This window comes from Dendropsophus ebraccatus, chromosome 7 (assembly GCF_027789765.1).
Source record: "Dendropsophus ebraccatus isolate aDenEbr1 chromosome 7, aDenEbr1.pat, whole genome shotgun sequence".
Lineage (NCBI taxonomy): Eukaryota > Metazoa > Chordata > Amphibia > Anura > Hylidae > Dendropsophus > Dendropsophus ebraccatus.
This window is the reverse complement of record NC_091460.1, coordinates 138,171,736-138,185,879: the sequence shown is the minus strand read 5'-3', so window position 1 is coordinate 138,185,879 and position 14,144 is coordinate 138,171,736. Positions and strand designations below refer to the sequence as shown.

General features: G+C 41.8%; 1 protein-coding gene across 1 annotated transcript in view; it reads left to right on the top strand.

Annotated features, from left to right (window-relative positions):
• SCLT1 (sodium channel and clathrin linker 1) overlaps window positions 1-14,144 on the top strand; it is a 103,985-nt gene that overhangs the window by 15,448 nt on the left and 74,393 nt on the right. The window contains exons 4-6 of the mRNA XM_069978600.1: window positions 1,550-1,605; window positions 1,990-2,062; window positions 2,239-2,294. Coding sequence (XP_069834701.1) covers window positions 1,550-1,605; window positions 1,990-2,062; window positions 2,239-2,294 — 185 coding nt within the window. The remainder of the gene's footprint in view (window positions 1-1,549; window positions 1,606-1,989; window positions 2,063-2,238; window positions 2,295-14,144) is intronic.

The following is a 14,144-nucleotide window of genomic DNA, read 5'->3' as shown; positions in this document are numbered from 1 at the left end:
CAACCACTGAGTGACACACATGAGGTGCATTAAAAAGGTCAGTTTTTAGTCAAAACTGTATTAAACGTATTGTGCCCGTCTACTATTTCTCTACTAACGGATGCGTCCCAGCTGCTCTTCAGAACATCATAATTTAGGGCTATGTTACTACGTCTTTTTATAGACACTTTTTTTTGGACAGCTGTGATTTTGTCGCCAAGATGTGGCCATGTTTTGCAAATTACTGTTATAATTTGCATAATATGGTCTTGACTTGGCGTAAAAAAAACCCATTGTGGGCCTAAATGTCCAAATATGCATTTAAAAAAAAAAAAAAAAAAAAAAAATTTTTAAGCAACAAAATATCTAGCAAAAACTTTTGCAGACAGAGCGGCCCAATGCTTTTAGGCCACCCTGAGTGCTTGCCTAACGTTTGGTCAAAATACAGATTCAGGCCATGTTCACACAATGTAAGCTTCGCGGTAATCACAGCCGCTGTTGCAACGACTGTGATTAGTACAGAACTTACGTTGTGCTGCAGGCTAAGAGAATCCCGGCCGGAGTGTATACACTCTGGCCGGGATCCCTAGCGACGCAGCGAGAAACTGACATGTCAGTTTTCTGCGGCCACTATTCAATGAATAGCGGCTGCAGAAAACCCTTGTCAGTGCACGCTCCATAGTGTGCAGTGGAGAGTTCTGATGTGGGTGCACGCGGATGCGCCTGCATCAGATCTTCAAGGTGCTAAAGATCATTGGATGATCTTTTCTGAGACAGGCCGATCCGTGACCCAGCCAGTCTCTTACCAAATGTGAACATAGCCTCATACTGTAGGTGTGGACAATCTGTAAAGAGATTTGTGTTTGTATGTATGTAGCAGAGTTGTTAGTATATGGTCATGTAGAAGAGGTGTCTGTGTGTGTGTGTGTGTGTGTCTCTGTGTTTATGTAGCAGAGTTGTGTATGTGTGTGTGTTTCTGTATGTAGCATAGCTATTTGTGTATTAGCAGAGTTTTAAAGGGATACTCTGAAGAAATCAAGTGGTTTTAGCAAGTTATACAAATTTGTAAATTGCTTCTATTTAAAAAAAAAACTCAAACCTTCAATAATTAATCAGCTGCTGTATGCTCTGCAGGAAGTGGTGTATTCTTTCCGACATGTTGCTCCCAGCTACAACCTCTGTTCATGTCAGGAACTGACCAAAGCAGGAGAGGCTTTCTATGGGTATTTACACCAGACTGTTCCTGACATCAACAGAAATCGCAGCAGAGAGCACTGTTTGAAACTGGAAAAACTACACTACTTCCTGCAGGGCATACAGCAGCTGGAAAGTACTGGAAGGCTTCTGTGTGTGTGTGTGTGTGTGTTATGTTGCTGTTCTCTGAAATTATATTTTGTCTACAGATCAGAAACCTGAGAGAGAGAATATATATAAGGAGACATCTGCTCACACTATTTCACTGTATAATGGCTTCTATACAATCCATTGAGCAGTACTGTATAACATGACAGCAAGCAATGTCTGTTCATTTTATATCCTTTTTTTTTTGTTTTTTTGTTTTTTTTCCTAGGCTTCTGGTAATTTAAGGAATTATGAGACTGCATCAGCCACTTTAGCTGAGAAAAGGTAAGCACATAAACTGAATTATCCGCTTTTATCGCTTACACCACTATATTGGTTTTTTATAGGACACTGGAATTTATCACTACTAGATTGCTAGTTTTACAAGACTGGAAAAACTCTTGAATACAACACTCATCAGCTTTTTTTATTTATTTATTTTTTTTTAATTTGAGATGAACAGTTTGCAAAAAAAAAAATGAAATAAAATAAAAAAAATTATTTTTTTTTATGTTTTTGGAATTATAAATAACAGTCTCATCAAGGTGAGTTTATGAAAACTGACAAAATAAGCCAGAGCTGTATTAGTCACAGGTCATACGAAAATACATCAAATCTGTTCCGCCTAACCTCTACCCTCATATTATGCAAATCTGTTTCTTCCTCTAGAAACGCTGAATTCCTAATTGGAGATTTTGACAAATACAGTGAGGAAATGAGTAACCAACTCCATTTATTTCAGGTATCTGTCTGTTTCTCTATCTGTATCTATCTACCTGGCCATCTGTCTATTTGTCATCTGAATATCTGATTACATTTATTGATGGCAATGAAAAGTTTTAACTGTGTGCTCTTCTTTTTTTTTTTTTCTTTTTTTTTTTTCTCTCTTTTTACACTTGCTTTTTATTTTATGTTTAGGCTGAAATGGCTGAAATGAGATTAAAGCTAGAAAGCATTGTAAAAGAAAATGAGACGTAAGTAAACAATGATTGTCTCCACATATTTATTCCTTTCTGTTACGCGGTTTAGTCCTATGCAGTGTTCCATATAGGTTGAGTGAATCACCAGTGCACTGTTCATGTGTTGTATGGCATAATCGCTTTAAGGAGGTCGACCAAGCATTAAATATCACTTTTCTCTGTTAGCTTATGCAAAGCATAATTTTCATTGGATGCATTCAACCACCACTGTGTTCTTTTATAGCATATTATAATAACTTTTAAATAAATCAAGGTAAAATAAAATACCCCTGTTCTGGATCTTGCATTTTCATACTTGTTGTAATGGCCACTGGTGTCCTTTTGATTTCTGAGAACAACCACAATGCATGTTAAAGGAGAAGTCCGATGAACATTTTTATTAACGTATTGTATTGCCTCCCAAAAGTTATACAAATCCCCAATATACACTTATTATGGGAAATGCTTATAAAGTGCTTTTTTCCCTGCACTAACTACTGCATCAAGGCTTCACTTCCTGGATAACATGGTGATGTCACTTCCTGGATAACATGGTGATGTCACAACCCAACTCCCGGAGCTGTGCGGGCTGTGGCTGCTGGAGAGGATGATGTCAGGAGGACACTGAGGGACACAGGGCACTGGAGGGACACTGAGCATCCCCCTGCCATCATCCTCTCCAGCAGCCACAGCCCGCACAGCTCTGGGAGTCGGGTCGTGACATCACCATGTTATCCAGGAAGTGACATCACCATGTTATCCAGGAAGTGACATCACCATGTTATCCAGGAAGTGAAGCCTTGATGCAGTAGTAAGTGCAAGGGAAAAAAACACTTTATAAGCTTTTCCCGTGATAAGTGTATATTGGTGATTTGTATAACTTTTGGGGGACAATACAATGCTTTGATAAAAATTTTCACCAGACTTCTTCTTTAAAAGGATTACTCATATGTCTATATACAAGAGGATCCAAACAGTGGGACTGAGCTGCTAAGCTTGTGTGACCACCAGTATTGGCTGCATTAAAGGGAACCATATCGCCATCGATTGTGCTGATATGGTTGCCTGTAGCACATTATAGAACTACTGTGCAGCTCCCCGAGCATACCAGCCGCCACTTCAGCTGTAGCTTTATAAAGGGGAAAAAAAGTTGTATTATGCCGCACAAGGCTGTGGGAGGGGCGGCAACTGGTCATCTAAGCAGGCACAGTCGTGCTGATTGGTTCCCTTTTTAAGTGACTGTTTTGGGAAGAATGAAAAGGACACCAGCCAGCACCATGACAGGTGTATACAGCCAAACCTATACACAGGAACATTGTTTAAAAAGGACAAATGTAATATTTTTTTTATTGTGAATAAGGTTACTACAGTTTTTACTCTGACTTCTTTCAGTATTATAACATTGCAAAGTTACTTACACTTGCAAACACAGGGGTCTTTCCATTGTTCCTTTCCATTATATCACTAAGCTTAGTTAGTCCTCTCAGTGCATCAGTTTGCCAGCTTTCCATGAGTTGAATGCAAGTAAGTGGAGGGGGGGGCACTAGGTACCACCTGCAACCTACCAACCTACCAAAGGTGAAGAGAAGCAGTAAGTGACGGTGACCATTTGGATTTGGATTGCACTTATGAAATGGATGTCAACCAGGCTTTTTGTTAATGGTACCACTACAGCAACAGCAGCTGTGAGCAGCAGTGGCGGACATACCGCATGTGCAACCGGTTCGGCTGCACAGGGGCCCCAAAAGATTAGAATGTATCTGTGTGTTTCTGATGCTGGATAATCCAGGATCTGCAGCTGATTTTCTGCAGCAGATTTCATTTAAATAACTGAACACAGCATCAAATCTGCTGCAGATCTGCTGCAGATCCTGTAGGTGTGAACGCACCCTTAGGCTGGGTTCACACTACGTATATTTCAGTCAGTATTGTGGTCCTCATATTGCAACCAAAACCAGGAGTGGATTAAAAACACAGAATTTCCACACAATTTCAACATTGTGTGAACAGATCCTTTCTGTGTTTTTAATCCACTCCTGGTTTTGGTTGCAATATGAGGACCACAATACTGACTGAAATATACGTAGTGTGAACCCAGCTTAAGGGTGCGTTCACACCTACAGGATCTGCAGCAGATTTGATGCTGTGTTCAGTTATTTAAATGAAATCTGCTGCAGAAAATCAGCTGCAGATCCTGTAGGTGTGAACGCACCATAAAGTACAAACATCATGATTTGCTCAAAAAAATGGAAATACATTTATACTTAGAGGGCTTGTGCCTTAAAGCAAATATGTTACAGTGAGATGTAAATCACATACTTATATGTAGAGGAGTACAAATGTGATGTATTTAGTAAACTAACTTGCATATCTGAACCGATTTTTCTCTCCTTGGATTTAATCACTTCTTGGTTACCTCCCTGAACTGTGACCCTGGTATAGTCATGCAACAGTGCACACAGTTTCCCACAGTCCTTTTATTTTATTTTATTTTAAATTTTTAAAAAAAAAATTTATTTTTAAATAAACTTCCACAATCCCTCTTGGAAGATTAAGGTTGTGCCCCTGGCGTACGCCAGAAAGAAGGTGCAGATTCTTACCTTCAGAGCAGATGTAGATTATCGTGCAATGCCTGTGTCATCTGCAGGGTTGGCCGTACTGAAAGGCATGCGCCTCTTACTAAATCTGGCTAATGAAAAGGGGCTGGGCTTTATTTAAAGGAGAAGTCTGGTAAAAAATTTTATTAGTACTGTTACCCAAAAGTTATACAAATCACCAATATACACTTATTACGGGAAATGCTTAAAAAGTGTTTTTTCACTGCACTTACTACTGCATCAAGGCTTCACTTCCTGGATAACATGGTGATGTCACTTCCTGGATAACATGATGATGTTGTGAAGGTGGCCATTACGGGGTTATTACTTTGGGTAAAAACATTGTAAACCTTAAAATTGCTTCAGCCTTGTAACTGCTTCTAGAAGGAGAGGAATGCTGGCAGCACGCCCATGAGAAAAGCACCATGAACTTACATCATAGTCACAACACAAACCACAAGAACCAGACTATTTTATATAAACCACATATATGGTAAACATCACGTTGTGCTAGCCTGACTGCGCAGTACAGGAAGCTAATGACCATTTATGGACTGACCAATTAGAGTGTGACATATATGTGACTTGAACCCCCACCTGTATTAAAAGATTATATATATATATATAATATATATATATTTCTTGTAAAACCAAATAAAGCGTGAGTGCGCACTCCTGAACTCAGCTGAGTGAGGAGGTTATACCATCTTGCCTGATGTCATGTCCTCGTTGCTAGCGCTCAGCTTAATTTGCACAGTGATGGTCACTTGGGAACAAGGGAGATGAAAAGCAAATCTCACCTGGATAACATGGGGATGTCACCACCCGACTCCCAGAGCTGTGCGGGCTGTGGCTGCTGGAGAGGATGATGGCAGTGGGACACAGGGCACCGGAGGGACACTGAGCATCCGTCTGCCATCATCCTGTCCAGCAGCCACAGCCTGCACAGTTCTTGGAGTCGGGAGGTGACATCACCATGTTATCCAGGAAGTGACATCACCATGTTATCCAGGAAGTGACATCACCATGTTATCCAGGAAGTGACATCACCATGTTATCCAGGAAGTGACATCACCATGTTATCCAGGAAGTGACATCACCATGTTATCCAGGAAGTGAAGCCTTGATGCAGTAGTAGGTGCAGGGAAAAAAGCACTTTATAAGCATTTCCTGTGTATATTGGTGATTTGTATAACTATTGAGGGCAATACAATACTTTAGACTGGTGTACTTGTAAATGTCCCCCTTTGTGTCTGTTATGTGGCAGTGCTCTTTTTTTCCTGTGCTCAGTGTGTGACTAGACACTGGTGACCATGTGCTCCATAGAGTAGACTGGGATCACATCTTATAAAAGCTTTCAGAACAGCCTCTTGTGGTCATTTTAGACTGCCGCTCCATTATATGCCTAGCTGTCACTAAAACTCTGAATCTCAGGATCCTGGTCTTGTTTTAAAGCCAAGAATCTTAAGTTTTCAAACAAAGCCAAGATCATATAATCTATCATTGCTAGTAGCCAGAATGTATGAGATATGTCCTTGGCTCCTGAGTTGCCACCCTGGGCCTGCCATAACATATCTGATACATCCGTGGCAGGGAAAGGGTTAGGGAAATGTGGAATCTCTTGACTGATAGTTGGTTGTAATCTCTATTTACAACCCTATTTTGACCCCAGCAATTGGCCAGTAATCTGTAGGAAAACTAGGAAGTAATAATTGTACTTCCCCCTGCAGTATTGTCACGAGAAATTAAAGTGACAGTGAAGCGGGAGCGCAAAGTGATGAGTGGCGGAATCTGTTGTAAGTTGTCTGCGAGAATTCTTTAGTGTGCCCATACTTTAACTTAATTATAGTCTCTGAAGTGAAAAAGTCGAATCTTTGGCCAGTAGGGTAATGGAGCACACTGCCATACACTCCTCACGGCTGTGTCTCAGGCTCGCAGTGGTTCTCGTCAGTGAGGCCAGCTACCATCAATAACTTTTTAAATGTCTGAAAAATGATTACGGATGACAGTAATGCTTTAAAGTGCCGCTGTCGTTTAGTTGTGTTTTTTTTTTTTTTTTCCAGAAATCAATAGAACAGTCAAGTTTTAAGAAACTTTGTAATTGGGTTTATTAGACAAATATGCCATTATCTGCATTCAAAAAAGACTTTCCCCAGGTCCCCCCCCCCTCTCTCTTTCACTGCTCATTATCAGGAAATCTCAACTCTTTTACATAAGTCGAGCCCTGTGTAACCTATGGGGCGGGGAGGGGGGAGGAGACAGATTAGTCGCCAGCAGAGAGCAAAGGATTACACAGCGGGACCTGTGTGAAAGCCGTATTTAGAGGTCAGAGAGGTCAGTGCTGACTTCAGAGGAGGTAACCCAGTGATGTAGCTGTAAATTAACTCTTTGTTGTCCTGTTTTGGTGCCTCATCTCCCACCACCCCTCCCTTCTCCATAGAAAACCATGAAGACAGGGGGGAGAGCTTCACGCTGCTTTTTCTTGATAAAAATGCTTTTTTTGGCAAATAAACCGAAATACAATGTTTCTTAAAATCGCCTGTACTATTGATTTCTGCAACCAAAAAAAAATAATTAAGCCAAAGTGACAGTTTAAGCATTACGTAATATCTATTTAAATTCACATTATAATGCATGACACAACATGTTCAGAGCTTTAGAGGGCAACTTTGGTTTAATGTCTATTCTAGGGATGTATTAAAGGGGTAGTGCGGCAGTAAACAATTATTAACAGAATAACACACATTACAAGTTATACAACTTTGTAATGTATGTTATGTCTGTGAATGGCCCCCTTCCCGTGTCCCACCACCCCCACGTGTACCCGGAAGTGTGGTGCGCTATACATACCTGTCACATGCCGACACGCAGCTGATGACGCGGCAGAGGTAGTCCGAAGACTACATCGCAGACTGAAGATCGGAGACGAGTCGGCACGTGATAGGTATGTATAGCGCATTACACTTCCGGGTACACGTGGGGGTGGTGGGACACGGGGAAGGGGGCCATTTACAGACATAACATACATTACAAAGTTGTATAACTTTGTAATGTGTGTTATTCTGTGAATAATTGTTTACCGCCGCACTACCCCTTTAATAAATATATTGGTGGAACAATATAAAAATAGAGGAAAAACACCTACTTGTCCCCTGGTCCCTTACTGGCTCCCGCAGTTCCTTCTGGTCCCTCGCCAGTCATCTCTTCTGCCTGCTTTGGAGATGACCGCTCAGAGGAGGACCTGCCTATTCAGCCAATCACTGACCGAGATGGGACATTATTGTTACCAGTAATTGGCTGAGTGGGCAAGTTCTGCTCTAAGTTCTCGTCTCAGAAGAAGTCAGAAGAGATGTGTGACGGGCCATCGGAAGGAGCCAATCAGGAGATGCAGAGACAGGAACCAGCAGGAGACTGGGAGTAGGTAAGTATAGCTTCTTTTTTTCTTTTTTTCTTTTTTTTTTTTCCTATTGTCTAAGAAATGAATGATTTATTTTCCTTTCAAAGCCTGAGAAGTGGTGCCTATTTACAAGTATTCTAGTTGATACCTCCTCTCACTATATGCGGGTGGGCAGTCAGTCTTACTACTTTGCATTTCCACATGCATTGAATAGTCTTGACCTGTTGTGCTATACCAACACTTAATGTAGCCATATTTTTTCTGAAGTTACTTGTTCTGTGAAAGGTTCCCTACCTTCTCTGACTACGTGCCATTGGAAATTTTCTTTATAACATGTTCCCTTTCTTTAATTTTCTCTTATTCTTAGTTTAGTGCATTTGGCATACACCAAAAATGCCCAGAGCGAGCTGCTATTCAAATAGTATTCCGGTACCTCCTGCTTTTGCAGTGATAATGCAAATAGCTTTATCGGAAAAGCTCAGTTTAAAATGAAATGTAATTTGTTTTCATATGTGAGCATGCCCAGCGTATAGTAACAAGATAGGGCATTTCAGGGCATTAGAACCGGCTGCATACAGTAGAGGCAGACAAGACTCGTATGTCACATGACCCGGTCATCAGTCTTCTGCAGGTGCACATTTGCCTATACAATGGATAACATCTATACTTAATCTCAGCAGTAGTCTGCAGAGATTCTTACTGGTCAGATATGGCAGGAAAAAACAGGTCAGCTTTGCAATGCCAATTGTCCTGTTATAGGTAGGTGACAGGCTGCTATTATATGTTCTAGTACACCTTGCATCAAGCAGCTTTCAAATTGTAGCTCTTCCGTTAGTTCAGCAATTGAGAAGTTCATAAAATTCTTTAACTTCATGTTTGAAAATGTAAGCAATGCCTGGTTGTGTTCTAGTAAAATCTTTATATTTCTTTGCCAAAAAAGATAGTGAATTAAAGGCTTGTTAAAGGGTTATTCTGCCACCTGTCAGAGAAACGGAGAAACACAGTGATCTGCTACAGCAGTGGTCAGGTGTCCTCTGTCACTTCAGTGGGCAGGGTTATAATCGCTAACCCAGCCCATTGAAGAGAGGGAGGATACGTAATCCCTGATATGGACGGTGGGGGCCAGGAGGAAGGAGTGTGTCAGAGGGGACTCCACTTAGCTCATTTTTTGCATCCAGAGGGGGTGAGTTGGCAGAAAAAGCGACAAAAGGGCACAGAACACATAATTTCTTGCTTTGACCAATATGTGAAGTTGTGGGTGGGTTATTATAAAAGGTAAAAAAGATTTTGGGTGGAATACATCTTTAGGCTATGTTCACACTACGTAAAACTACCGCCGTTGTTGCTGTTTTTGTGCAGTGGAACACAGCCTATTAAGCAATGGGATCCCGGCCGGAGCGAACACGCATCGTATACGCTTCGGCTGGGATCTGTGCGGCCCCGCAAATAACTGACAGTTTTCTGCCGCAGGAAGACCTGTCAGTTCACACAGTGAAACGAGCGGCTCCGGCCGCTCTCTTCACAGTGTGCTATGGTAAGCTCTGATGCGGACGCAGTACTTCAGTACCGGCCGAGATGACCCGGCCAGAGACCGGCCAGGGTCACGGAACGGCTGGTCTCACACGTAGTGTGAACATAGCCTTAAAGGGTAATTATTAGCAAGTTAGAAACATCTAAACTGCTGATATCTCCCTATAGTGCATGGGGCACTGAGGATCAAGTTAAGTTTCTTACGTATATCCTCAGCACCGTTTCTTTTATATTAGGGGAATCATAATACAAACATATTAGCCAAAAAATTATAAAAACACACAGGTACTAGAGCCATATGTACGTGAACACAGCCAAGGAGAAAATTGGGTGAGTAAGGTTCACCTCCCAAAGTACAGACTAGCTTAATAGTAAGTGTACTCAGTACAATACACCAAAAAATTCTAGGTCAGAATATTCCATAGTGAATATTTAGAAGTGTAGTAGTATCACAATGTAAGCTTAGTGCACTATTGCACCAAATAGGTATCGTCACAGCTAAAGCTGTGTACTGTGAAGTAAGGGATAATGTGCATGGCTAAAAAGACCATAAGTAAATGTACCTGACCTACACATCCAGAAAGGGAAAAAGGGGGAGAGGAGGTAAACCCCAGCCAACCTGACTAAAGTTTTGCGTATCGCTATGTCGGCCCCAGACCTTGTTTGTAGTATAGAATAAAACATTTTTATGTTCTGGAAGCACAGACAGATATATGAAAGGTACCACGTGTACCATGCTGTGCAAGGAATGGATATCCAGGAGTCCCAAATTTTTTAAATTTGGCAGCTCAGCCCAAGGCCTCATATGCAAGTTTGTATAGGGGTAAAATAGAGTTCGCCACACCTAATCACCCACAGTAGGTTTCTTGGGGTGTTTTAACCCCTTAACGACCGTGGGTGTACATTTATGCCCTCGGCACCTGGACTTTAACGCAAGAGGATGTAAATGTACACCCTGCTCACTTACCCCCCCCCCTTGGCCCCTCCCCTCTCCATAGAGCATAATGGACACAGAAATCCTGCTTCTTCTAAAGTGAGGGGGAAGTAGGAAAACAGCTTTTTGAGTACAGAAGGAAACTCTTTTTACCTATTACAGAGTTTCTTAAAATTGCTTGTACTATTGATAGTTATTGATTTCTGCAAAGTGACATTTTAATGACACTTTAAGTTGTCCCTGAACTAGTGGTTGGAGCCTAGCCCGTATGACATCTCCCACTGCACACACATACTATGCCCTTAGAATGAGCAGTAACATATCGTACATTATAGAGCAGTACCGAGTAGCCTCAGACCCTGGGTTGAGATTTATTACAGTAAATTCCTCTGTAGTCTCTTTGCAGTCGGTTTCCTTATGGATTTCTCCACCCACTCCCTCTCTCATCTCCATAGGCAAACAGCCAAACTGCAACTCCAGTGATCTCAGGCCACAGAGAATGACAAAAGTACATAGGTACATACAAGATGCTGTTAATATCTATATGCTCAGTCTGAACAGGAGCATAGGGGAATCATTAAAGACAATACTGCTTCATTTACTATATAATAATTCCCCCCCCCCCCCTAAAATGTTCTGAAAACAAATATGTTAAAATATGTCAAAGAAAACAAAGAGATTATTTCATGTTCACACATTTTATTTCAGTAGGAAATAGTTTATTTCTATTTACATCTAGTTGCATACATTTGATGGTCCGTAAGTCCATCTCATTTCCCATGCTACTGGTTACTAACCTATGCATTGGTTTACAATCCCTTACTATATATTATTTATGGGATGTGTTATGGTGCCTGCAGGCCCACAGTACTATTAACAGGTCCTATCCAGGTTTCAGTGATTTTATTTATTTATTTATTTTTGATGGTGTGTCAGGTCACACTTGCATATTGAGATACCTACTGTGATGCAGAGCTCGATTTCTAAAAGCGTCTGGAAAGATGTGGTGATAATTTATGAGGTGGGGTATTGTCAGAATTACACCTGAGACAGCTTGAATCCCAGCTATCGGTTGTATTGTTAGAATGCTAGCGGATTTATAGTCTTTTCGGCTTTCCAAAGACTACTTTTTAACCCAGTAAAATCTTTTCAAAAGTCCGGGTGTCATCTTATGGGACGGATGCTGAAAAACTTCGGCACCGTACTGGAGAATCCGCAATTGCCGCGTACAGTGGGGGGCTCAAAAACGTTCGCATCCACGCTGTATGCGGTGACCATATGAAGGACAGAGCAAGCTGCAGGTGTCTCTGGTATAGAAAAAAAGATATATGGTAGCATGGCGCTGTGCCCAGACACACCTCCTTCACCTGTCTGGCCCGCCCTTGTATCCTACCGGTATTACTGTACCTCCTTCTCTGCCTCTCAGATCTCACGTGTGTGTGTGTGTGTGTGTTTTGGGTTTTTTTTGTTTAGTTTTTTAATTTTTATTTGGTGTGTGTGTTGGAAGAGGGGTAGTCTTATATGGTGAGTGTATCCCAAAAAACATTTTAACTGGAAAAGTTGGGGGTCGTCTTATACGCCGGAAAATATGGTGTGTGTGTGTGTATATTTTATACACTCACCGGCCACTTTATTAGGTACACCTGTCCAACTGCACGTTACCACTTAATTTCTAATCAGCCAATCACATGGCGGCAACTCTGTCTTGACCATGTCTACATGCCTAAATGCACAATCTCCTGCAGTTCAAACCGAGCATCAGTATGGGGAAGAAAGGTGATTTGAGGCCTTTGAACGTGGCATGGTTGTTGGTGCCAGAAGGGCTGGGCTGAGTATTTCAGAAACTGCTGATCTACTGGGATTTTCACGCACAACCATCTCTAGGGTTTACAGAGAATGGTCCGAAAAAGAAAAAACATCCAGTGAGCGGCAGTTCTGTGGGCGGAAATGCCTTGTTGATGCCAGAGGTCAGAGGAGAATGGGCAGACTGGTTCGAGCTGATAGAAAGGCAACAGTGACTCAAATAGCCAACCGTTACAACCAAGGTAGGCAGAAGAGCATCTCTGAACGCACAGTACGGCCAACTTTGAGGCAGATGGGCTACAGCAGCAGAAGACCACACCGGGGGCCACTCCGCTCAGCTAAGAACAGGAAACTGAGGCTACAATTTGCACAAGCTCATCGAAATTGGACAGTAGAAGATTGGAAAAACGTTGCCTGGTCTGATGAGTTTCGATTTCTGCTGCGACATTCGGATGGTAGGGTCAGAATTTGGCGTCAACAACATGAAAGCATGGATCCATCCTGCCTTGTATCAACGGTTCAGGCTAGTGGTGGTGGTGTCATGGTGTGGGGAATATTTTCTTGGCACTCTTTGGGCCCCTTGGTACCAATTGAGCATTGTTACAAAGCCACAGCCTACCTGAGTATTGTTGCTGACCATGTCCATCCCTTTATGACCACAATGTACCCAACATCTGATGGCTACTTTCAGCAGGATAATGCGCCATGTCATAAAGCTAGAATCATCTCAGACTGGTTTCTTGAACATGACAATGAGTTCACTGGACTCCAATGGCCTCCACAGTCACCAGATCTCAATCCAATAGAGCATCTTTGGGATGTGGTGTAACGGGAGATTCGCATCATGGATGTGCAGCCGACAAATCTGCGGCAACTGTGTGATGTCATCATGTCAATATGGACCAAAATCTCTGAGGAAGCTTCCAGCACCTTGTTGTATCTATGCCACGAAGAATTGAGGCAGTTCTGAAGGCAAAAGGGGGTCCAACCCGTTAATAGCATGGTGTAACTAATAAAGTGGCCGGTGAGTGTGTGTGTTGTATGTATGTGTATATAATATGATTCAAATATGCGGCAGCACTCCAAAAGTCCAAGAAAAAAGTGAAAATTTATTGACACTCCATGCAAAAAATACAGCGACGTTTCTGACTGCACACCGCAGTCTTTTTTCAAGCTTGAAAAAAGACTGCGGTGTGCAGTCAGAAACGTCGCTATATTTTTTCCATGGAGTGTCAATAAATTTTCACTTTTTTCTTGGACTTTTGGAGTGCTGCCGCATATTTGAATCTATATTGGAGTACACCTGGATCGGGGTATGCGGTGTGCACCCACCTGCATATTATTTTACCACGAGTGCTGCGGCTTTTTTGCTATATATATATATATATATATATATATATATATATATATATATATACACACACACACGTTTGGTTTAAGAGTAACTTGGACCGTTTTACAAGAACATTTTTTAAAAACTGTGACTTGCTTTAAGAGCATTGCTTTGGTTTAAGAGCTCCCTGTACTGGATGGAAGGGGGAGTGAAGGAGGGGGATAGTCTGCATAGCGGGGTCTACAGCCCTGTGCTCTGATCCAGGAAGTCT